General features: G+C 40.5%; 4 protein-coding genes across 6 annotated transcripts in view; 2 read left to right on the top strand and 2 right to left on the bottom strand.

The window, feature by feature from the left end:
* Positions 1 to 11712: 11712 nt before the first annotated feature.
* On the top strand, positions 11713 to 14945 carry mrpl51 (mitochondrial ribosomal protein L51). Its single transcript, XM_067392080.1, has 4 exons — positions 11713 to 11868; positions 12038 to 12102; positions 12191 to 12298; positions 14412 to 14945. The coding sequence occupies exons 2-4, from the start codon at positions 12039 to 12041 to the stop codon at positions 14606 to 14608; spliced, it is 369 nt and encodes a 122-aa protein (XP_067248181.1). The 5' UTR covers positions 11713 to 11868; position 12038; the 3' UTR covers positions 14609 to 14945.
* A 16-nt stretch (positions 14946 to 14961) lies between these two features.
* On the bottom strand, positions 14962 to 18488 carry tfpt (TCF3 (E2A) fusion partner). Its single transcript, XM_067392067.1, has 6 exons — positions 18349 to 18488; positions 17828 to 18052; positions 17449 to 17519; positions 16758 to 16827; positions 16447 to 16581; positions 14962 to 15098 (listed from the first exon to the last, which is right to left on the bottom strand). Exons 2-6 carry the CDS (start codon positions 18050 to 18052, stop codon positions 15024 to 15026), a joined length of 576 nt encoding a protein of 191 aa, XP_067248168.1. The 5' UTR covers positions 18349 to 18488; the 3' UTR covers positions 14962 to 15023.
* Positions 17957 to 20227, top strand: ndufa3 (NADH:ubiquinone oxidoreductase subunit A3). Of its 2 annotated transcripts, XM_067392095.1 has the most exons (5): positions 17957 to 18021; positions 18105 to 18126; positions 19676 to 19747; positions 19835 to 19912; positions 20066 to 20227. In XM_067392095.1, exons 2-5 carry the CDS (start codon positions 18105 to 18107, stop codon positions 20155 to 20157), a joined length of 264 nt encoding a protein of 87 aa, XP_067248196.1. In that variant the 5' UTR covers positions 17957 to 18021; the 3' UTR covers positions 20158 to 20227. The 2 variants fall into 2 exon arrangements, with proteins under 2 accessions (XP_067248196.1, XP_067248206.1); XM_067392105.1 differs by lacking the exons at positions 17957 to 18021; positions 18105 to 18126 and adding an exon at positions 18553 to 18694.
* A 220-nt stretch (positions 20228 to 20447) lies between these two features.
* zgc:158689 (uncharacterized protein LOC791177 homolog) overlaps positions 20448 to 24618 on the bottom strand; it is a 34056-nt gene continuing 29885 nt past the window's right edge. Inside the window, exons 14-15 of one of the 2 annotated variants that reach the window (XM_067392057.1) lie at positions 23334 to 23374; positions 20448 to 23246 (exon numbers count right to left, since the gene is read on the bottom strand). In XM_067392057.1, the coding sequence (XP_067248158.1) occupies positions 23174 to 23246; positions 23334 to 23374 (114 nt within the window). In that variant the 3' untranslated portion in view covers positions 20448 to 23173. The remainder of the gene's footprint in view (positions 23247 to 23333; positions 23375 to 24618) is intronic. The other variant, XR_010895714.1, reaches the window with a different exon arrangement.

Below are 24618 nucleotides of genomic sequence, written 5' to 3'. Positions count from 1 at the left end.
TGAGGGTGGAGGGGGACAGCCTACGCTCCAACCCTTGCTGCAAGAAGGAAAGTACGACTCCGATCGAGCATCTTCGGGGGTCTTCTCGACGAGAAGAACACCACTCGACGAACAGGTTCCACTTCGAGGCGTAAGCACGTCTCGTAGACAGTGCACGTGCCGAAGTGATGGTGTTAAGTACCTCAGGGGGTAAGTCACCTAGAACCTCCGCGTCCCGTCCAGGGACCAGACATGGAGTTTCCAGAGGTCTGGACGCGGGTGCCAAAGAGTGCCCCGTCTCTGAGAGAGGAGGTCCTTCCTCAGAGGGATGGGCCAGGGAGGGGCTGTCGCGAGGAGTGAGAGTTCTGGGAACCAAGTCCGGTTGGGCCAGTAAGGCGCAACTAACAAGACCTGCTCCTCGTCCTCCCTGACTTTGCACAGGGTCTGTGCAAGTAGGCTCACTGGGGGAAACGCATATTTGCGCAGGCCCCGGGGCCAGCTGTGAGCCAGTGCATCTGTCCCGAGTGTTCCCTCGGTCAGAGAGTAAAACAACTGGCAGTGGGAGGTTTCTGGTGAGGCAAACAGGTCTACCTGAGCCTCTCCGAACTCTCTCCAGATCAGCTGAACCACCTGGGGGTGGAGTCGCCACTCTCCGGGCAGCGCAGCTCGTGATAGCTCGTCGGCCACACGGTTGAGCACACCGGGGACATGAATGGCGCGAAGCGACCTCAGATGCTTCCGACTCCACAGGAGGAGATGGCGGGCGAGTTGCGACATGCGACGGGAGCGTAGACCACCTTGACGGTTGATGTACGCAACGGTCGCAGTGTTGTCCGTACGGACCAGTACATGCTTGCCCTGAAGCAGGCCTTTGAGGCGGCTCAGAGCAAGGCGTACTGCCAGCAACTCGAGGCAATTGATGTGCCAATGCAGATGGGGTCCCGTCCAAACCCCTGAGACTGCATGCCCGTTGTACGTGGCACCCCAGCCGGTGGCAGAAGCATCTGTGAAAACCACAGCATGCCGGGACACTTGTTCTAGGGGCACTCCTGCCCGAAGAAACAAAGGGTCCGACCACGGACTGAAGGTTCGGCGGCACTCCTGAGTGATTGGCACCCGGAACGTGCCGCGTTGCCACGCCCATCTCGGGACTCGGCCGTGAAGCCAGTGCTGAAGCGGTCTCATATGAAGCAGACCGAGCGGTGTTACAGCCGCTGCAGCCGCCATATGCCCCAGGAGCCTCTGAAAGAACTTCAGTGGGACCGCTGTCCTGCCATTGAACGTATTCAGGCAGTTCAACACCGACCGAGCACGTTCCTCTGTGAGGCGTGCTATCTGTTCGACCGAATCCAACTCCATACCGAGAAAAGAGATCCTCTGCACTGGGGCGAGTTTGCTCTTTTCCCAGTTGACCCGAAGCCCCAACTGGCTGAGGTGACTGAGCACCAAATCCCTGTGTTCGCACAACTGATCCCGAGACTGTGCTAGGATAAGCCAGTCGTCTAGATAGTTGAGAATGCGAACACCCTGTTCTCTCACGGGAACAAGGGCTCCCTCCACGACTTTCATGAAGACGCGGGGAGACAGGGCCAGCCCGAAGGGTAGGACTCTGTACTGATATGCTCGACCTTCGAACGCGAATCTCAGGAATGGCCTGTGTCGCGGAAGAATCGAAACATGGAAGTACGCGTCCTTCAGGTCGATCGCTGCAAACCAATCTCGGGGACGGATGCACTCGAAAATGCGTTTCTGCGTGAGCATTTTGAACGGTAGCTTGTGAAGGCTCCGATTCAAAACTCGCAGGTCCAAGATCGGTCGTAACCCGCCGCTTTTCTTGGGTACAATGAAGTAGGGGCTGTAGAACCCCGACCTCAAATCGGCTGGAGGGACCGGCTCTATCGCGTCCTTCACCAGTAGGACTGCGATCTCCGCACGCAGAACAGGGGCATCGGCTTCTTTCACTGTAGTGAAGAGGATGCCCCTGAACTTGGGGGGGCGCCGGGCGAACTGAATCGCATAGCCGAGCCTGATGGTCCGAAGGAGCCAGCGAGACGGACTGGGGAGCGCTAGCCAGGCTCCCAGAGACCGCGCAAGCGACACCAAGGGGACCACCGGCGTACCCGCCGCGGGGCAGCGAGGTGGAACGCAGGGACGCGGCCCGGGAGGCTCTCTGTGTGAGGCGGCCCGAAGCGGGGTCACAGTGTGCTGTGCAACACTTACCTGCTTCCACGGGTGGACAGAGGGAGCAGTCGAGGTTTTGCCTACCTGCTGCTCGCTGCTGTCCGCTGGCGACAGAAGAGGTGGATGAGAGTGGTGAGGTTCTAGCCCTCCCACTGCTCTCCGAGCCCTCTTCAGACCCGGAGATAGAGGAAACTGCTCTTTTATTGAAAATTTGGGTACCGCTGGCCGTTGAGCCAGCGGCGGAACAAAAAGGGGAAACAAAAGATTCTCCACCCGGCCCTCCTCCGGGGGAAGGAGCGGTGCGGTCACCACCTCCTGAAGAGCAGTCCCGTCCATCTCCGGGTCGCCCGTCCTAGGGCCGCTTGGACTTGGCCTTGCCACCCTTCTTCTTAGGGGGTGGCTGGACGGGCTGGGCACGGCTCCACGACGCCGCTTGGATGGAGGCTGCTGCTGCTGGGGCATCGGAGCGGGGGCGGCTGCAGGGGGGCGCCCTCGGCGACGGGCAGTCTGAGGTGCCGCCGGCGGTGGAGGTGCAGCAGCTGACCGCCTCGGCAGGATGTGACTGATCGCCTCTGACTGCTTTTGTACAGCCGAGAACTGTTGGGCAAAGTTCTCGACCGCGTCGCCGAAGAGGCCGGTCTGGGACACGGGGGAATTAAGAAACCTGACTTTGTCGGTATCCCTCATGTCCGCAAGACACAGCCAGAGATGGCGTTCCTGGACCACCATGGTGGACATCGCACGACCCACTGACCGCGCCGTAACCTTCGTCGCTCGGAGCGCGAGGTCCGTCGCGGCACGAAGTTCTTGTAGAACTTGCGGATCGTGACCACCCTCGTGCAGGTCCTTCAGTGCCTTGGCCTGATGGACCTGCAACAACGCCATAGCGTGTAAGGCGGAAGCGGCTTCCCCACAGGCCTGATAAGCCCTGCCGGTAAGATCCGACGAGTACTTACAGGCCCGGGAAGGGAGAGACGGCTCCCCCGCCAGGTGGAGTTAGGGCACAGTTGCATAGCAACGGCCCGTTCCACAGGGGGTATGCGCGTATAACCCTTAGCCGCTACACCATCAAGGGTGGTGAGGGAGGAGGACCCACCGACACGGCTTCGGGCAGTAAAAGGTGCCGTCCACGTGCCAGTGAGCTCTTCATGCACCTCCGGGAAGAAAGGCACTGGGGTGGGGGGCTGAGAACCAGCCCTTGCCACCCCGAGATACCAATCATCCAACCTCGAGGGCTCGGGACACGGTGGAGGGTTCCACACGAGCCCGACCCTGTTGGCGGCCCGGGAAAGCATAGCCATCATTTCTGGGTCTGAATCGGGCACAGTCGTCACTCCCGAGGGAGGCAGCTGCGCCGAATCGTCATCCCCAGAAGCGTCAGGCTCACCCTCCGATGCAGCGATCGACATCCGGTCGTCTTGGGGAGCTCCGAAGGATACGGATGGTACACACCTCTGGGGTGGTCCACCGCGTTCCCCCGGCAGCTCTACTGGCTGCGGAGCGCAAGAGGGGTGAGGGTTCCTAGGGGGTTGGTTCCCCGAAGGAAACGCGCTCACCGTGATCCTCAAGTCACCAGCCCCGCCGCCCGAAGCAACCCTCTGAGGAGGATTGGAACGAGGCGTCGGGACCGGGACTCCACCCCTTTGCAGAAAGTGGAGTCTCGACCGCAGCTCCGCGACGGTCATCTTCCCACAATGGGTACATGACTCGTCCACAAACGCCGCCTCAGCGTGCCTTAAGCCCAAGCACGCGATACAGCGCTGGTGACCATCCCGAGGCGCCAGGTAACGACCGCATCCAGAAACACACAAGTAGAACGACATCTTTAAAAAGACGCGAACTACTCGTGTAAGCTCTTTCAAGGACTGACTCTTTTAGGTGCTGAAGCACGCAGGGGAAAAGCCGCTGCAGCACAGACAGGGAAATGTGCAGCCTGTCGTGTGCACTCTCCTTGAAGGCGCTCTCTTACCAGCTGTAATAACAGCTTTTTAGCGCTCTAGGCGCACCGTTTCACCAGCCGTGAGAACGGCCTTCACGCTGATTACAGCTTTTGCTCAAATAAAAAAGGCAAAGAAAAACAAAGGAGAAATCGGCCCCGCTGCTGCGCTGTCCGCCTGCACCGCAACCAAGAGACGTCTCGAAGAGCAGACTCGTTCACACTCGTGGTTTCAGTAGCTATCTTCTTCAGTGTTGAGAAGGTTTGGCTCCGAAGCGAAAAGCTGAAGATGCAACGCACCTGCTGCTCATTATATACCCGCGCTGCGAGGCAAGCAGCTGATGCATATGACTGCATGCCAATGTGCATTGGCTCGTTTAGTTACACTCGAAGTAGATTGGCCTCTCTAGCGAGATTCCTATTCGTCGGTCTGTCCGACGTACGTCGAACGTGACCGACTGAATGGGAACCTGATTTTGCTGAGTTCAACATGTTCCTGGGTCAACATTTTTGTTGATCCTGGAACAACATTCAAATCAACCAATCAGATTTGAGGGACAAGTTTACAGATTATGTCAAGTTTAGGCTTAAAATCATGAATTGGTGCTTCTACATCAGTGTTATTCATCTATCATTTCCCTCTGATTTTTGGGATACCTTATGGGTAGGGTTAGGTTTAGAGGTAGGAATAGGGTTAAGACTAAATGTTCAGACTAGAATGTTTTTCCAAGATCAACAAAATATGTTGACCCAGGAACACATCTAACTCAGCAATATCAGGACGTGTGTAATGTGGGAGGACCCTTGGATCTTGTGTTCTGCAGTGAGGACCATCTCAAAAGATAACTCAAAAAGTTAAAATTAATAATAATTTTTTACAGTGCAGAAAATAATTTGAATGAAAACGATTTCAACGAAACATGGCTGAAACATTTGAAATAAAATAATTATTTACAAGTGACAAAAGAACAATTATTATTATTATTATTATTTTTTTTTTTTTGTAAAAGTGCCCCAATTATGGATTTTTGAAAATTACCTTTCATGTATTGTGTAACAGCTCTAAGTGAATGAAAACATCCTGCAAAGTTTTAAATCCGAAAGTGCACTATATATAAAGTTATTGTCTCTCAAAACTAAGAGTTGACTCTGAGTCAGTTAAATGAGTCATTTGTAAAATGAATCCTAAGCTGTTTCATTGTGACATCAAGATGAAACACTTGCATATTGCCCATCCATTTATTGCGCGCACAGACGCCAGGGGAAAAAAAAAATCAACAGCAGTACAATCTTTTGTTGTGTTCGTCATTTTACTGATGACTGCTTGTCAAACCTCGGGGAGTTTAACGCAGGATTCACAAAACACTTGGTCTTAAAATATGGATCAGTGACCAGTTTATTTAGACCAGCTTGCTCCTCTGAATCTCAAACCTGTATGATTAATAATTGATGTTTTTATTTTCTAGCAATCGTTCAAAATTTGTAGTTTTGAATGTTATGTTGTATAACGTACACCCTAGTCTGTATTTCTCCTGCTAACCGGCTAACTCACGTTTCTGTAGTTCTGCTATTCAGATGTGGGTCCAACATTGTCTAAAAATGTGTCGATTAATACAGCTTGTGTGTCTTATTACTTGGTGTAATGATCAAGGATTGTTTACAAAGTCTAAAGCCTTATCAGCTATTCACATTTATGTTCGGCTAATGTGGGAGTTTACAACAGCTGTGGGCTCGGTTCACTCACATAACTGTAAAACAAACTGTTTTTTTTTTTCCTTCTGTTTTTATTATTACAGTAGAGTGGAGCTCTATCTGTGTTGTAATAGGATGTTAAGATGCTAGACCGCACTAACTTGAAGTATTCTCTCTGTAAACACTAAATACTCATTGTAATGTCAAACAATGATCTAGCCATTTACTTTGTTAATAGTTATGATGAAAAACTCTGTACACATCTGGCCTTATCTTATGTTAGAGGTTTTCAGATTTGTTTGTCATTCTGATACAGTTCCCACAGGTGCACCTGCATAAAGTATAACAGTGATGCTGCTATCATGTGATATAAATAACTAACTATAAGGTGACACTTACCATATAGAAACTTCATACTCCAGTCGTGATTGTGAATCAGTTTCTGGTTGATCAACTACTTCAGATGTTTCATTGTCGGACTCAGGCTCGAATTGATACTGTAAATTCGATGCAATCTTTTCTGTCCATACATTGTATACAATGTCTTCCGAACTGATAGCTGTCATTCGGTTATGGCAATGGGCGTGCAATGCGTGCAGTAGATCAATCACAAAGGATTGTGCCATCTGACCAATCAGAGCAGTGTAAGCTCACAGAAAGGAGGGGTTTAGAGAGACTGATTCATTGAACTGTTACAAACAAATCGTTTACCAATCTTTGGTGAACTGAGGTGAAATTAAATATATATTATGAGAAAACGAAAGTGTTTTCTTGCATGCATTTAAACCTGTTGTAAGAGAAATAATTTTAGAAACCTTAAAAAAGGCATAATAGGGGCACTTTAAAATTCTAAGTAAATACAACTTAACTAAGTCAATGTAAGAAGATAACTCAAAAAGTTGAGTGAATGAATTTTTAGAATTTTTATTTTTACAGTTTATGTTTTAACCACAAACGCTCATCTTGCACTGCTCTGTGATGCGCCACACATCCCACACAGCGGAAAGGTCACGCATGATGTAGGTGGAAGTGCCGTCCAATACAGTGTCTACAAAGATCAAATGCCCTTTACAAAAAAAGGTAAAACAATGATGTTGGACTATTTTAAAATTTGAGGAGAAAACAAGTTTTTCGCCCTGCATTGAAATTGCAATTTGGAATTTCAACCTCAAACTGTTGAAGTCCACTATATGAAGAAAAATCCTGGAATTTTTTCCTCAAAAACCTAAATGTCTTTTCAACTGAGAAAAGAAAGACATAAACATCTTGCAGGTGAGTAATTTATCAGGAAATTTTAATTTTGAACTGAGACAATCCTTTAATATCTGCTGACACTTTATTTTGATGCTCCTCCAACAGACATTCTACTGACTATAAGTAACTTGCAACAACATGTCAACTTATTCTACTAATGCAATCCCTGACCATAACAATCTATTATAGTCTACTAATACTCTGAGAGTCAGCTGACATGTAGTTGAAGAGTTACTTACAGTTAGTAGAATGTCTAAATTGGACCATTAAAATAAAGTGAAACCCTTTAATAATTGATCACTGAAAGGTTCTTTAGGGAACCAAACTTGCTCTATGGCATTATCACTGCAAAGAAAAAAAACACTTTTGGACCTTCGTGGCTCAATCCTTGTAGACTCAAAGCTTTCAGTCACCGGCTACACCTCCATTTGAACTCCATCAATCTGTGTCCTAATGTCGTGCGTCATTTCTTGCGGTCTGTCAGTATCCGGTCCTTTATCATTCTCAGCTCACCTGTTGCAGGAAACACATGAAGTGGAATCTAGTGTTTCTGAAGCAGCCTAAAGGGGCGTTTTAATGCCATATAAGGCCTGATTGTTACCAATCTCCTGTTTAACTATTCATTGAGGACACAGGTGCCAAGTGTTGGTGTGTATGTCTCTCAGGCCAAAGGAAGACATGCTAATACCGGAGATAAGAGAACACATATCCCTGACCGACGACTGCAGGGTGAGCCACCGACAGGATCAGCCATCACCATCCTTCAAGGTATTTCTTTCAAACATGTTCATTTTCCATTGGTCACAAATTAAATTTTGAGATTGTGTGCAACTCAGCTGCTTTATTTAGTTTCAAACATGCATTATTGTGAAAAGACCCCAAATGGATGAAGAAAAGACTGTGTTGTTTGCTGGAATATGAGCCTCATCTGATACTAGCAACTGTTTTACACCAACAGAAGCACAACACGAACGACTAGGGTTGCTTTTGACAAGAACAAGAAGGAATTTATGTAAAGCCCTCACTCTTGGACAGTATTTCAAAGGCATGACCAAATCGTGCCCATCACTTGGGAGTTTACCACTATATTCTTTGGTTTTGACTCACTAATAAAGTGGATTCCTCAATAATCATGGACATTCCTCTTCCGACGTCTCGACTGGACGTTGATGTGGATTTGGGCTTTGCTCTCTTCTTCTTGGTCCTGCTCTGTTTGTTTCTGCTGGTTACAGTGGTGCGCTGTGCTCAGATGGTTCTGGATCCTTATAGCTCCATCTCTGCTTCCACCTATCAGGAAGAGCAAGTGGAGGGATGAATTGGTGGATGCATTAAGCATGTGATGGAGGACAATTAGACTGTAGCAAAACTTGGTGATATTTGGAAGAAAACTGACACAGATCTAACCTTTCTCTAACCCTCTGACTCTTGGATTTCTCTTGGAGCTCAGCTGGGAAAAGGGATCTGAGTGGCATTCTGCCAATCATGAAGCACAAATAAATAAACAAAACTGATGCGGTTGGCTGACAGTGTTCTTAACAGGTGAGTGACAGTATATTCAGCGAGCCACTGCATTTTTTCTGTCTTTTATTTTTGGTTCAGTGAGTCTTAACTGTATTAACTGTAGTGCCATGAAACTCAAAACCACATACATGGATCCTATTACACTTTTCCAGGTGATCAAATGGCAATGTGAGCTTTCCGCACATAACTAAAGTTGAAACATTTGAAATAGAGTTTGAATAAGTGTTTTAATTAATTAATGTGCATATAGTGCATGCTTTCATTTATGCATGCAAAGTGACAGCTAAATAACAAAAAGGGGATTATTTGAAAAAAAAATACTGGTGTTATTCAGTACTCTTAAAAGGGAGGTTTATTATGACTTCACTTTTTTAACTTTAGTTAGTGTGTAATGTTGCTGTTAGAGCATAAGCAACATCTGCAAAGTTACAATGATCAAAGTTAAATACAAAGGGAGATATTTTCTTACTTTTAAAGAATTCGCTGGTAGGAACAACAACAAGCTTCTTCCAGCATTTGTGACATCACTAACCCTAAAATTTACATAAACCCTGCTCTTGAGAACACACAACACAGAGGGGGCTGGGCCATGTTGGGCTGCTTTAGAAGAGGAAGAGTTGTTGTAGTAGAGTGTTGTTATCATGCTGTCATTTTACGCCGGACTGCTTCAAAAACGAGGCTCAATTCAGCGCTGGATTTGCACAAAAGATTAACATGACGGCACATGCTAGTGGATGAGTTGAATCAACTCCACAGCAACTACATAAATTTATCCACTAACCATTAAGAAACGTCCAGTTTCATTCTAAAAGTTGTAACTTCTTCCTGAGTCTCTCCATCAGTGTCGACTCCGGTTTGAACAATGTAAGGCTGAACACCGTTACTGACAATCATCATTTTGGCTGTGTGAGATTCTCCAGCTTTGTTGTTGTTGAGCTGTTAAAGCTCCACCTTCTTCTGGAAAGTGGGCCGGGAGCAGCAGCTCATTTGCATTTAAAGGGACACACACAAAAACTGTTTTTACTCACACCCAAACAGGGCAAATTTGACCAGCTATAATAAATGATCTAGGGGGGTATTTTGAGCTGAAACTTCACAGACACATTCTGGAGACACCAGAGACTTATATTACATCTTGTGAAAAGGGGCATATAATGGGTCCCCTTTAAGGTAAGGTTTTATATGATCTTTTCTTTAATCAAAATTAAACTACCACATTATGATGCAGATATAAAATACATATAAAAATATATAAGCTTTTTGCCTCTTTAAGGCATTGTCCATAAAATGCCAAGAAAAACAAAATTTTACAAACCCCTCTGACATTTAATATCACTTATATACAGGGTGCAATTTGTGAAAAAACCAGAGGGGGGGATGTTTTGAAATTTTTTTTTTTTTTTTTGTTAAAAACAACAGTGGATCTATATACTATTTATTGGCAGCTGTTACAGAAACATTTTTTTTTTTTTTTTTTTAAATCTTCTGATTTAACCTTGAGATTTGAAGTATTAGATAGCGTAGATATTTGCACCGCTATCTACAATGACACAAATAAATTCTTAATTTCGTATAGAAATGCAAAATTTCTCATTAAACAAACCTTTAAAAATTAAAATTAAATAGTTATTTTTAATAATTATTTTCTTTACATTCAATGGAGTATGGTCCCATTTATTTTTGATCACAGTGCATACACAAAGTGCGCACATTTGTAGAAATACACGTTTACCTCACGTTTTAAGGCCAAAAAATTGGATAACAATAGCTTTAAAACCATGTCAACAAATACATGCATGCACAGTTTTGAGGCAGCTTTTATCACATGTTTGGTAATTTCATGACTTAACTTACAACAGAACAACGACCATCATTGCTCGTAGTTTTTTTCGCGCTTTATTTAAAGGTGCTCTAAGTGATCCTGGGTGGATGTAACTTCCTGTTGATGTTCGAAGTGTTGTCAAACAAACAGGCTAGCTAGACCCTCCCTCCTCCTCCTCCTCCTCCTCCCATCCGTGCTTCCTGAAACAGTCATGAACGCGCATTTATAATCATTCTTGTCGGTTATTGGTTGGAGCATGTTTATTATGATTTGTGGTCCAGGCTGCACCAGTTTGTTTTTATTGCTTTTTTCGTAGCTTGTGGCGACTACAGAGACCACATTTTTTTTACAGTGTGTTCAGGGGACAGGCAGCTAGCGGATAGTGAGGAGATGATTGCTGTATGTGACAAAAAATGTTTTGGCCTAAAAACACGTGACATCACTTAGAGCACCTTTAAGCTATAATAAAGCAATAATGCAGCGCGCGCCGGCGCATTTGCGCATGCAATTCGTCATAGACCAGAAGGGGGTCAGATGAAAAAAAAAAATCAGATGATTTGTATTGGCTCATTCTATAATTGTACATTTAACATCAGCTAAAAAAGTACAAAAACAATATGCTTTCTAAATTAAATTAGCTCCAGTCACAATCCTTACAGAAAACATTCTGCATTTTCATATTTTCACACACACACACACACACACACACACACACACACATAGCCTACACAATGATTAAGAAAAAATATCTAATGCATCCAAGACCCTACAGGGTAACTTGGTTGGCAATTTCACCGTTTTGACTCTTGATAATTTCAGTGCCAGGCATATGTTATTTTCTTCATCAGGTTAAACAGTCATTAGTTGGTAACATAGTTAACAGAATTATGCAGACATAAATATTTTCTTAAAGACAATTCTATTTAGATTTTAGAAATAAATTGTAGGCTGTATAGATATTGTTAATCAACTTTTTCCCCTCAGTATTTTAAACTTGAAAATCCACTCACTTCAAAAACGGACACTATAAAAACTGTAATTCAAGGGAGATTAAAGAGGAAAATGCCACTAAGAATATTGCCTTTGAAAGATTCTAACCAATTTTAATGTTAAATACATATCATAATAATAATGATCATAATAACAGATTTTCTGACGCTCGTTAGTGGAGGTAATATTATAGAAACTTGGAGGTAATCTTATAGGAAGTAGAATTCACATAAAATCAAACTCATTATTACGTCTGTGGTAATTCTCCTAGACAAGAACCTGGACTTTTAATTTGAAACATAGACCAGTAATAACAAACAGACCTTTATTCTGAAAAACGTGTAATGGCTGCCTGGCTGCTATGGTAGTATGTACACATGGATAACACACCGGTATCGCTAGATTTACCTTGAGGATTTCAGAAGTATTAAAATATTTTGCATTCAACTGTGGTTTGAAACACTTTCTAACTATCAACGCGGATTCGCTGAAGGTAAAAGACGCAGTTGTGTTGAGCACGCGACTAACGTTACATCTAATGTCACTGTGCTCGAGACTGAAGGTCATGATTAGAAGAGATTTATGAACACATTTATCAAGTTTTTAGTAGATGTAATGCTTGATGGCTTGAGAGTAAATCTGCATTGTAAATGGTTTTGCAGTATGTCTGTGTTTGGAGGACTGATGAGTAGCGCGGTGACCTTCTGCGCGAGACACTTCAGCACAGGTGTGTGGATTCTTCCTTCATTTTTATATTTTCCTCTGCTTTGATGTGTTTAATATGAGTAGCATGATGTGTGTCCTGTATCACACAGGCATTTGTGCTAGAATACGAATGCACGCCATTCCCAAACTGAAAGAGGTGGATCGATGGACTGAGAAGAGAAGCATGTTTGGAGTCTATGACAACATTGGGATATTGGGTGAGTGACTTAAACATATACCTGCATTAAAGTCCTGCATTCCCCTAAAGGGATAGCTTCAAAAATGAAAATTCGGTCACCATTTACTCGCCCTCAAATTGTTCCAATCCCGTATGAGTTTCAAAAAAGATATAATAATATGGGTAACTTCCATAGTATGGAAACAAGCAAACAAAAATACTATGGAAATCAATGGGGCCCATCAACTGTTTTTTTACCAACATTCTTTTATCTTTTAAACACAAATATGATCATCCTTGATTTGAGGGACCCCCATCCTAAAATTTAAAAGGCAGCTATATATTTTCTTGTATGGAGACCAAATTTATACTGTGAAAATTAATATTATAAACATGTGCAAAAATATTTGGAAAATGTTTTTTTTTTTCAACTCTGTATATTACTGTGCTGTAATGCAGATTTATTTATTTTAATCAGTGTTTTATTTTTTCAATACATTTTTTTTATTTACTTAGTTTAGAGGGTACATAACACACATAGTTTCCGCCAATCTCATGTAAATCTCGAGTATTATACATATAGAGTAGTATTGGATCCCTCCTGTCTCCGAAAAGTCTTTAGTTTTATCATATTTATAAAAGATACATAAACTAGTCTTTCCGAAAAAAGTCGAGCTCCTGGAGGCGTGCCTTTATTACATGATACAGGGCCATACTCGAAAAAACTTTCCAAAACCAGAAGGAGTGTATTTGGCACAGAAATACTCCATCATACGTCCAACTCGTGTCTTGAAACTTTGGCCATGTTTAGCATGAGAATGAAATTTCTTAACAGTGTAAATAAGTCAGAATGCATGAAATCGCATTATACCCCCCTCCCCTTCAAAGGTGTCATGACGTGAGAAATCATATTTGCTTTGATCTTTTGACATGTAAAAGGTCTTTTTACCATTAAAACATCCTGCAAGTTTCATACCTTTAAGGGATAGTTCACCCAAAAAATGAAAATTCTGTCATTCACGTCATGTCAAACCCGTGAAACTTTCGTTCATCTTCGGAAAACAAATGAAGATGTTTTTCAAGAAATCTGAACGCTTTCTCTCCCTCCATTGACAGCCTACACAAGTATCATTTCTAAGCCTCAGAAAGGTAGTAGAGATATCATAAAAGTAATCCATGTGACTCCAGTGGTTTAACCTCAGCTTTGTGAAGCGACGCGAGTGCTTTGTGCAAAAAAAAACATAGTTTACCATTTTATTTACAGAACATTAATCTCCAACGCGTGTTCACGCAACAGTGTCTGCTCTCTTGTCAACATCATGCATTCGTCGTCGTGCTTTTGAATAGTTATACATCCTCGTACCATAGGCCCCGCCCACTGGCATTCAGTCACTTAATGGCTGACACTTGCCTACACTGGATGTGATCATCGTGTCGCATCAAAAGCAAACAGAACCCATTATAATTACTGACGCTATCTACACTGGATACAGATGCACGTTCGGTTTCTGATATACTCCATGTGCATGAGTCTGCCAACAACAGGACAAATGGAAGAGTGAATGAACATTAACTTCGCCTCGTCCAGTTTAAACAGCTTTGTTTGTGTCTCTCTTCAGATTTTAGAAGGATCCAGGAGTCTGAAACAATTAGATAGTTTATTTTGTTTGTTCGGAGCATTTGACGACAGTGAGGGAGGCACAGTGTAATGGAGAGATTGCAAAGAAACTTTAGCAAACAACTGTATAGGATCTGACAGCAGCTGCATCACAAACCATAGTAAATAATTTCATAAAGCTTTTTCTGTAAATGGTTTCATATAGATGTTTTCAAAACACTTATGTCATGTGTTAGAATTTTTGAAAGTTTGAAAATAACAATTTTTCTGCATGTTTTTGTGTAAAAATCATTTTTCCACATGTTCCACAAGTACACATGTTTGTTTTGTGCAAAAAACTTTATTAACATAAGTGAACCTCAAGGAACATATTAAAATAATTTTTAAAAATCCATGTCACAAACCCTTTAATCTTATTCTTACCTGTTTATATAATATATATAATCACACTTTCCATGGACCACCATTTTGAAAAGCTCTGGTATTGTAATCACAGACGGTCATCTAACGCTGTGCTGACTGTGTTTGACTGCAGGTGATTTTAAAGCCCACCCAAAAGACTTGATCAAAGGACCCGTGTGGCTCAGAGGCTTCAGCGGAAACGAGCTTCAGCGTCTCATCAGAAAGAAGCGGATGGTAGGAGACAGGATGATGACGGAGGACAAGCACACCCTGGACAAGAGGATCAGCTTCCTGTATCGGCGCTTTAACAGATACGGCAAACACAGATAGACTGAAGGACAGCTGTTGTATACGTCTTCCTCATTTTATCAATTTGAAGTTCATTTTGTGTCAAAAGCTGCAGCTGTTTATTAAACCGTAAAAAACATCTGTCACAATGTTCATGTCTTTGTGATCATTACAAAAGATCAATGTCAAGGACGGAGCTCAAACGTGTGGAAGCTTGATTCTGCCACGGAATAAAAAAAAAAGGTTCACACAATTGACGTTTTTCTCGCAATTTTGAGTTTACATCTTGCCATTTGGATATTGACTTGTAATTCCAAGTTTGTATCTCTCAATTCTGAGAGGGAAAAAAGTAAAAATTGTGGGAAATGAACAAAACGTTTTATCAAAAAACTTGTGTGCAGGTTTAGAGGAGTTTGAGATGATGAATCAGGATCATGTTTCAGCTTCAGCTCTGGGATCAGTGAGAGAGTGAACTTGGACTGGGGAATCCTGTGAATTGACCCTCCGTCATGACCGGCTGCTCCGACTCCATCTGTTGGGGAAAAATAAAACGACACGCATCTTAATATTGTCACTATAATGTTTTTGCTCAGGCAAGCGTCACTATCACTACTGATCATAGTTGAGGTTGTGGGTTCTGCAGCATTTGTGCTCAAGTGGTTCCTCGAACCATGTGTCTTGAGAAGAGGTGTGATGTTTTAAAAAGAGTTATTGGGATGTATGTCCACTTTTTAAAGTGACACTTTGTAGTGTGCAATATTACCTGCATACACTACCATTGAAATGTTTGTAGTCAGGAGGATGATGATTTTTATATAACATATTTAAAGGGTTAGTTCACCCAAAAATAAAATTAATTATTTACTCACCCTCATGCCGTTTCACACCTGAAAGACCTTCGTTACTCTTCAGAAAACAAATTAAGATATTTTTGTTGAAATCTGATGGTTCAGTGAGGCCAGCAAAGACATTTCCTTCAGAGCGTTATGAATCTTTTGTGTCGAATCAGAGGTTCAGAGCACCAAAGTCACATGATTTCAGCAGTTTGACGCAAAAGATTCATAACGCTCCGAATCTTCCTGAAGCAGTGTTGTGAAATCGGCCATCACTAAATAAGTTATTTTGTTTTTTTGGCACACCAAAAGTATTCTCATCGCTTTATAATATTAATATTGAACCACTGTACTCACATGAACTGATTTAAATATGTTTTTAGTACCTTTATGGATCCTGAGAGAGGAAGTGTCATTGCTCCCTATGGAGGCCTCACTGAGCCATCGGATTTCAACTAAAATATCTTAATTTGTGTTCTGAAGATTAACGAAGGTCTTACGGGTGTGAAACAACATGAGTGTGAGTAATAAATGACATTATTTACATTTTTGGGTGAACTAACCCTTTTATATTCAGCAAGGATGCATTAAATTGATAATGTTACAAAAGATTAAATCAATTCTGTTTGTTTAAACTTTCTATTCATCAAAGAATCCTGAAAAATAACATCACTGTTTACACAAAAATGTGAAGCAGCGTAACTGTTTTCAGTAATAATTTATAATGATATGATAATCAGAAATGTTTCTTGAGCAGCAAATCATCATATCTGAATGATTTCTGAAGGATCATGTGACACAAAATTCAGCTTTGATCACAGGAATAAATTATACATTTAAATAGATTGTTATTTTTAATTGAAATATTATTTCACAATATTACTGCTTTTACTGTATTTTTGATCAATCAAATGCAGCCCTGAAGAGCAGAAGAGACTTCATTCAAAAACATCTTACCGACCTCAAACCTCTGAACTGTAATGTGGGAGCAGTAAAGGCTGCCTGTCTCAGGTTTCTATTAAAGAGAAGTCCTCTGGTCCTTCATACCTGTGCGTCTCTCTCTCTGTCCTTTGGAACCCGGTGCCTCTTTTTCTTGGGTCCTCCTGCTGACTGATGAGGGAACGCTGGAGAAGAGCAATCTTCATCACCAGCGAGAGCAGGATCTAAAGCCTTTCCTTCATCCTGTTTGAACACATGAAGCATGTTTAGTGTGTCATCAGCCACTGATTTGAACTACAGTGTTAGAGAACAAAGAGTTGAATTACTTTCAAATAAATCAGATTTAAAAGCGGAATCAGAATTGGGTGTGAACAGCTCTATGTTAAAGAAGTTTTTGTGGATCATCAGTCATTCCTCACCTCTAGTGGGATGGTGAGCTGAGCCGTCCTGTAATCATCTCCATACGAGTCCAGAGTCTTCATGAGGAACCTGAGCACACATGTGCAGATGTTACACTATGTTATATTGTGTTATTATGACACTAATGTATCAAATGACAGGGTATACTTCACAGCATTAGTTAAAAATACCTGAAATGTTAAATGCAGAATATAAATGTATTTCTGGATATAATCAGCACTAGCCATTGTTGGGCTGAATTTATACTGGACTCATGGCCTTTTGTATTTGTGATAAATGCCTTTTAATTCTTGCCACTTTATTTTGGAAATTTTTATTTGTGAATGATTTTCATGAAGTGTTTGAATAAAAATCATTGCTGAAGTTAGAGAAAAATAATTTGATCAATCAACCAACTCAAAACCTTAGTTATTATTTTTATTCCGTTCAAGCTTTTAGTAATATGCACTAATGTTTCTTATTTACAGTACCATGAACCATGTTTTGTTCTCCTATCTTATTTAAACTACTTGAAATACATAAATTATTTTCATATTTGATGGTTTAATCAAACTTACAATACATATCCCCTCCAGACATCACTTTTGGCCAGTACTGTATTTATTTATCATTTAACGCCATATTCATGGCAAACTCAAGAATAATTAATAACCATCACTAGTGTTTCTTTGTAAAACAAAGCACATGTACCTCCTTTCTTTCCTCAGTCGGCGTGTCAGTCTTTGGACTTGGTGAAGGCGTCCCAAAATCTTCTCATTTACCTGAAAATGGGTTCATATGACTTTTAGTCAAGAAGCCTTAAACATAAATGGATAGATCAGCCAAAAATGAGAAATCCATTACCATTACTATTTATTTATTTAATTTTAATCTAATTTGTATTCATATAAATCAATCTTTTTTATTGTAATCTAATTTAATCTAACAGATAAATATCTACCTTTTTTAATTTCATATTTTTCTTCATTTGTTTATTTTAATCTAATTTATTTATTAGATTAATAAATACCCCAGAGTTTGAAACCCCTGCTCTATACCACAGTTCAGGACAAATGCAGAAACAGTTCACCTGTTCAATCTCTTTGCACCTCTTGCTGAGAGCTTGATACTTCCTTTTGTCCAGCTCCCTCCTCTCGTCTTCCCCATCCTGTCCGGAGCCGGAAGGGGGCCCATCATTATCCAGGAGCTCACTGCCGCTGGGGCCCAGCTCCACTCCGCCCGTCTCCAGCTCCGCTTCCAGAATGTGACCCCCAAACAGTGGAGGTAAAGCGAGACCTGAGAAATCCTCCATCATCTGAAGCACACGAACAGACAGAATGATGCTTTGTCTCTGTGTTGCTCAACAGATGGAAATGAATCATGCATTCAGTAAGAGTGCTCAGCGCACCTTTCACCCAATATTCAGTTTGTACACTTACATTACAGATATTGATGGAAATAATCTTACTGCTCAATCTATGACCTCACATGGGTCGTTTCTGTTCTGCAGTATGGTAAGCTTGTGAATAAACTAAGATAATTTACATGACTAAAAACTGTTCTGTTTTTAACAGTTTTAATGATTTGGATTAGATTCAGCTCTGTACTCACCTGTAGTTAGTGATGTAGTAAAGAGCCACACATGATGTCGGTTTATTGTAAATAGTGAAGCTGTCTTTTGTAGCTACTCCTCATGAGTTCAGTCTACATATAATTCAATCTATGCATCCAACTAAAACACGTATTAGCCTATTTTATATAAGAAAATAAAAGTAAAAATCTTCATTTTCATCTAACTTACAGCTATCAAAACAACGCGATCTAACATAAGTCGCGTTTTAAGTACGTCATTGGCCGTTGAGCCAATCCAGAGCGAATGCGTCGCCAGCATTTGTTCTTAAACTACAATTCCCATGATGCCTGAAGCAAAGGACTACAGAAGCAAACATGGCGGGGAGTAAGTATATTTTCTGTGTTAGCCGCTTGAAACATGACATGTTTTATTGTAGTTCAGTCCGATCGTATTGTACAATAACAGAATCAATTAGGAGTTGGTGAGAGGTATTATAAAATAATCGTGTAGTAAAAAACAATGAGTGTATAATGTGCGAATACGAGAATGACCTTGGTCTCATACTAGCTGTGGTTTTCTTTCCTGTGCTTTAAACATAAATACAATGATTACTATGAATATGAGATCTTATATCTGTTGTGCACCTCTGACGCCTTTAGAAACCTAACAAAATATCTAACACAGTATTTTTTGTTTTCTGTTCTTAAAATATATGGCAGTTATTCAGCACTGCTGTCTGTGGTTTGTACACTACCGGTCAAAAATCTCTTCTGCTCATCAAGGCTGCAGTTATTTGATCAAAAATACAGTAAAACAATAATACTGTGAAATATTAAAATTTAAAACAGCTGTGCTTCTTCATATTTTTGTGGAAACTTTGATAAATGTTATTTTTCAGGATACTTTGATGAATAGAAAGTTTAAAAGGACAAGATTTATTTGAAGCAAATTTTTTGTAACATTATAAATATCTTTTAGTGTCACTTTTGATCAATTTAATGCGTTCTTGCAAGTATTCACTTCCTTTAAAAAAAAAAAAAATCTTTGACCCCAAATGTTTTGAATTGTACAGTGTAATAATATTTCACAATATTACTGTTTTGCTGTGTTTTCAATCAAATAATGCAGCCTTGGTAAGCAGAAGAGACTTCTTTCAAAAAAACATAATTATTCCAAGTGTTTGACTGCTAATGTATATTAAATATCACAGTATTATCATATAATACCATTACTGTGCCATGGAAGTCATCATGCCCTGTAATCAAATGCCATTAAACAACACAACCAAATAAGCACACCGGTTCGTCCCGGGTTTGTCTGCACTGGCAGATCTGTGCATTGACAGTACTGTCTTTCTTTCTTTAGTCGGCAGGTTTTTGAAGAATGCTTGGAATAAAGAGCCTGTGATCACAGTTTCCTGTGGACTCGGACTGCTGGGTGAGTGTGAGATCAATGTATACGATCGCATTATGAGTGTTCATCTTCCTGCTTTACGAATCTAATTAAATATTTTGTTTCACTCAGCTTGCATTCTGCCGGCTGTGAGCCCTCTCACGAAGTACACAGGAATGATGAACAAAGCTATTCCATTTAATTACCCAGGTATATTATTCTTACACAGTGTGTAAATAGTTCAGATCAGGGTTATTTGGGTGTTGATTCAATAGGGGAACTAAAATTTCAGATATGGTATTTCAACATGCATATGCCGTTAGCTAGTTTAAAGTCTCATCATCATTGTTTGACTTTCTTCAGTCCCGGTTCGAGATGATGGAAACATGCCAGACGTCCCAGCGCACCCGTGTGACCCGCAGGGGAGAAGCCTGGAGTGGCTGAAAAACCTGTGAAAAGTCCTTCAGAATCCTGTACAGTCCAAACCCTCCTTCACTTCTCTCTCACTAGATGGATTCCTCTCAATAAAAGCTCTTTATTTAATTATCTTGAGGGTTTTTTATTAATATTTTAGTCTTTACAAAATAGACTTGCCATATGTGGTGTACTGCTACAATTTTGAAATGCTTATTTGGCTTTTCACTTTGTATATAGAGAATGAAACACTTAAAGCCACAGAGATTAACTTTGTTTATTGAAGTACATTTCAAAAAAAGAAGAAGAAGAAAAAAAAAGTCTATAGAGTTATCATGATGTTAAAACATTCAAGAGTCCAAAATATATGACTGATCCATAGAGACTGAATCCTGAGCCAAAAACATTAGGGAAAGTGTGTCAGGTGTCTTCATACCACATAAGCATAAAATAATCATCAAAATAGTACAGCAAAGCAGCCAGACTGACTTGTACAGTAAAGTCCTGCTTTAAATGCCAGTGTTCAGTAGCAGGAGTCTCTGGGATATTTAATAAAAGTACAATGTCAGCAGGGATCAAACCTGCTCAACCGCGATTACGTCAGTTTGGAAATTAAAATTACAAACTAATACAGGCTAACATACAGTGGAGTCCAAAAGTCTGAGCAGTGTCGGGCGTAGCAAGTTACGTAATCAGTTTAAGTAACTAGATTAAGTAATGCATTATTTTTAAATGTACAATAAAATATGAGTTACTTTTTCAAATAAGTAACTCAAGTTACTTTTTCCAATTTACTGACTGACTTTGCATTTCCTTCAGCCTGAGGCTTATTCATTTCACTTTTGGTGTGAAAGGGCCTTTACATTTGCCAAAAATATAACTTTTTTTGTTATTAAAAAACAAACAAGCAAGCCCAGCCCAGGCGAGAAAAGCAATGCAAAAGTAACTTTACAGATTACATTCTATAAAAAGTAACTAAGTAATGCATTACTTTTAAAGTAACTTTCCCCAACTCTGAGTCTGAGACCATGTAACCTGAGACGCTTTTCATTTCAACTCAGAAATACGTTCTAGGAAATGAATATGGCATTCCAGATTGTGCACTATTTCCAGATCACTGAAGCGTAAACGAGTGTCGTTGATCATGTGACTCAGACGGTCAGATTTTTGTATCATCTCAAATCATGCTGAAGAACGTGATCATCAGGTTTTAGTGCATCAAATATTTAATCTATGATCATTTTTCAATTCATCTTACTGAAATTGTTATGCTGATACATTAAGAAAACATTTGTATTAAATAATTCAATATTCTCAGACTTTTGGACCTCACTGTATTACAGTAGACAGTTATATTTACATACATAAGGTTAACCTTTTTTACATTATTCAATTTAAGATATCATTATAATAGAAAAAGTTAATAAAAGAAGGTATCAGAACAAACTGACCCTGGAGTTGACAAAAAAAAAAAAATGTTGATGAACAGTTATCATCAGTAATTAGTTATATTGGTTTCACTCTAACAGACCTTAGTAAGGTTAGACGCCATATTGAATTTAACAACGTTGTGAGGGATATCCATACAGTCTTTTCAATGGCACAATGCTATAAACTTCCTAGTTCACGTCATTTTCACAACTCACATTTAAAGTTGTGGAGGGTTTTTTTTCTTTTTCTCAGTAAGAAGTTTCACCAGCTGAACAATTTATGTTGTTAAACAACAGTACAATCCATTGAACGTAATTTTGCAGCCTCATTTTCATTCCTGTCAAAAATTAAATATGGCGCTACCATGACCAAGGTCAGTTCAGAAACAATTTACTCAAAACACAAACTCAAAAGTAACTGACTCATATTTTTTTAGGTTAATTTCAAACCACTGGACATAGACATTTCCTCTGTCCCAAAATGATGGCAAAAATATAGGGAAGGACGAGAGTTTTTCATGTCTTTTTTAAAAATTCAACAACCTACAGCTACAGCACTTCACCACGGTCACATCCTCCCGCACGTCTACACTTTCCAGACCTTTCTTTCACATCTTCAGATCTTCTCTCTGCACACAGCATTCTCTCTCTTAGCCTTCAAATCCCTCACCTACAATCTGCTGCAACTCATGACTACAAGCTTTAGTTAGCGAGATTTGGGCTTTAACAAAATACATAAGACAGATGGAAGGGGGGACAAGAGACAAGAGCTGAGAGACTTTCACAAACACAACGCTCTTCCAAAATCCTTTCCAACTCTTTCAAAGCCCTTCTGTAATTATACTTCATTTTCCATTCAATTTATTGCTTCCTTTGACTCCAACAGCCTGCACACCTACTTCTAGAAAGATCCAGGATGCCTTGTCGTTATTATAAAAAACTTATTATATAGAAAACTTCAAAGGTTTTCTGAGAAACTATCGTATCATATCATGTGGGAAGTACACTCAGTTAAAGAAATAATTCACCCCAAAATAATGTACAATAATATTGCAATAATATTGTACAAAGAACTGTAAAAATTCTTCAGAAATTCTCCTTTTGTGTTTCCCAGATAAAGAAAAAAAATATAGCACATGACAGTGAGTAAATAATGACAGAATTTACATTTGGATGAACTATTCCTTTAAAAATGAAGATAATAAGACATTTGAATACCAAATCTTCAAGTAAATCTAAAATATTTCATGTGACTACACTGGACACCTCTACTCTGACATAAGTGATCATTTTCATTTTGTAATTTACTACGTTTCACATCATGCATCACAGTAATATGTCCATAATATGAAATTAAATGTTATAGGTAAGATTTTCCTCACTCTATTCCATGTGCACTCATCTGAAATACATAAAAACCCCTTGAAATATTTCATTTTCTGATAATGTAATACATATATAATAATATACATATGATGTACTGAATGCTAATTTATCTTAATACATTTTTCTGCGCTGTAATTCTATTGGTTATCGTCTAAATGTGTTTCAATAGAGGCACTGCATTATGGCGTTAAGCATTAGTGGCCTTATTACAGTCAGCATCTCTGGTTGTCAATCAAGGGCTCTACTGTATTAGTGGGGCGGAGCGATCATTGGTCACCGTCTTCCTGAGTCGAATGTGGGCAAACGGATTGATCCTGTGAAGAGGTAAAGTTTAAATCAACTAACCCATCAGACATGGAGCATCTTAACATGATCTTCTAAACAGACGTGACTAGCTGTACCTGGTGGGTGATGGAGGTGGAGAGGTGAAATCACTGGACATCTGAGGAACATGAAAAACAGTGTCAGAAGAATATATGCCAATTTATTTGAAATCCTAGCATGATTTAGAAATAAACATCTACAATGAGAAAACTGGGAATAATCTTAAATAGGAATAATCTTAAATGAGACCTATTATGGCCCTTTTTTCAAGATGTAATATAAGTCTCAGGTGTCCCCAGAATGTTTCGGCTCAAAATACCTCACAGATCATTTATTAAACCATGTTGTAAATACCCATTTTTGAGTGCATGCAAAAATATGCAGTTTTTGGGCATTTGTCTTTAAATGCAAATGAGCTGCTGCTCCCCTCCCCCTTTCCAGGAAAGTGCTTCCTTCAACAGCTCCTGTCTGCATCAGATACTCTGCCAAATACTAACAAAACATCTGTTCAGTTTTGATTATCTTCTTGATTATCATGATTATCATCATGAAAGTTTATAATCTGCTTGCGTTTAAAGCTATATCAGTTTAAACTTCTAATTTATCATTTTCTGAGCTCACACATCTGAAGCACATGCACAGAAAGCTGGCTGTCAGACGGCACATCCTGTGAGTTTTAAACTAACTTCTCTTTCATGTTTTATTGTGTTTAAACTGTCAAACACACATAAAAAAGTTCACAAACACAGTCGGTTATGTCTGTGAACATAAACAGCAGGGACCGAAATCATTCCCTTCAAAAATAATCCACTGCGTCTTCAGTGGCTCAGATGTCAGGAGTAAATGAAGACTGTTATGTTCACTCTTACATCCAACTTCAAAACACCTCAATCGCTTACTAGACATTCATGTCGCTACAGCTGCTGTGGCATCGAGACAACGGCGGACAGTGTGCAACTTGCTCAGGGCGGGGTCTATGCTAATATGGCAGAGTCTGTCAACAGTCGTGGGCGGGGCCTGTACAAAGTGATGTCACTTTGTACAGAATCTGTGAACGGTTTGTTCTGATTTATGGTGATTAGAAAAAAGGAGTGGGTGATTTTTTTTATCACTATAGGCTGGTTGTGTATACACACTGCCAACTCACATTTATGTTCAAACACCATGTAAAAGTGAATTTTGCATAGTAGGGCCCCTTTAAGGCAATAAACTATAAGCAAAAACACCTATTCTGATGATAAACATTTCTTCTTTGTGACTAGTGGAAAGAAACATCCATATTAACATTTAAAGGTACACTGTAACTTTTTTATCAATTTAACATCAATCCTTCTTTCAAAATGTGGTTTTGTCTTACCCTGG

This window comes from Chanodichthys erythropterus, chromosome 2, assembly GCF_024489055.1.
Source record: "Chanodichthys erythropterus isolate Z2021 chromosome 2, ASM2448905v1, whole genome shotgun sequence".
NCBI lineage: Eukaryota > Metazoa > Chordata > Actinopteri > Cypriniformes > Xenocyprididae > Chanodichthys > Chanodichthys erythropterus.
This window is presented reverse-complemented; position numbering and strand designations above follow the sequence as displayed.

Coding starts and splice junctions, on each gene's coding strand:
- mrpl51 (XM_067392080.1), top strand. CDS start 12,039: ATGTCTGTGTTTGGAGGACTGATGAGTAGCGCGGTGACCTTCTGCGCG. Junction 12,103..12,190: donor CGCGAGACACTTCAGCACAG/GTGTGTGGATTC, acceptor TGTATCACACAG/GCATTTGTGCTAGAATACGA. Junction 12,299..14,411: donor TGACAACATTGGGATATTGG/GTGAGTGACTTA, acceptor GTTTGACTGCAG/GTGATTTTAAAGCCCACCCA.
- tfpt (XM_067392067.1), bottom strand. CDS start 18,052: ATGATGGAGGATTTCTCAGGTCTCGCTTTACCTCCACTGTTTGGGGGT. Junction 17,520..17,827: donor GGTGCAAAGAGATTGAACAG/GTGAACTGTTTC, acceptor ACCCATTTTCAG/GTAAATGAGAAGATTTTGGG. Junction 16,828..17,448: donor CGACTGAGGAAAGAAAGGAG/GTACATGTGCTT, acceptor ATGTGTGCTCAG/GTTCCTCATGAAGACTCTGG.
- ndufa3 (XM_067392095.1), top strand. CDS start 18,105: ATGGAAATGAATCATGCATTCA. Junction 19,748..19,834: donor CTGTGGACTCGGACTGCTGG/GTGAGTGTGAGA, acceptor TGTTTCACTCAG/CTTGCATTCTGCCGGCTGTG. Junction 19,913..20,065: donor TATTCCATTTAATTACCCAG/GTATATTATTCT, acceptor GACTTTCTTCAG/TCCCGGTTCGAGATGATGGA.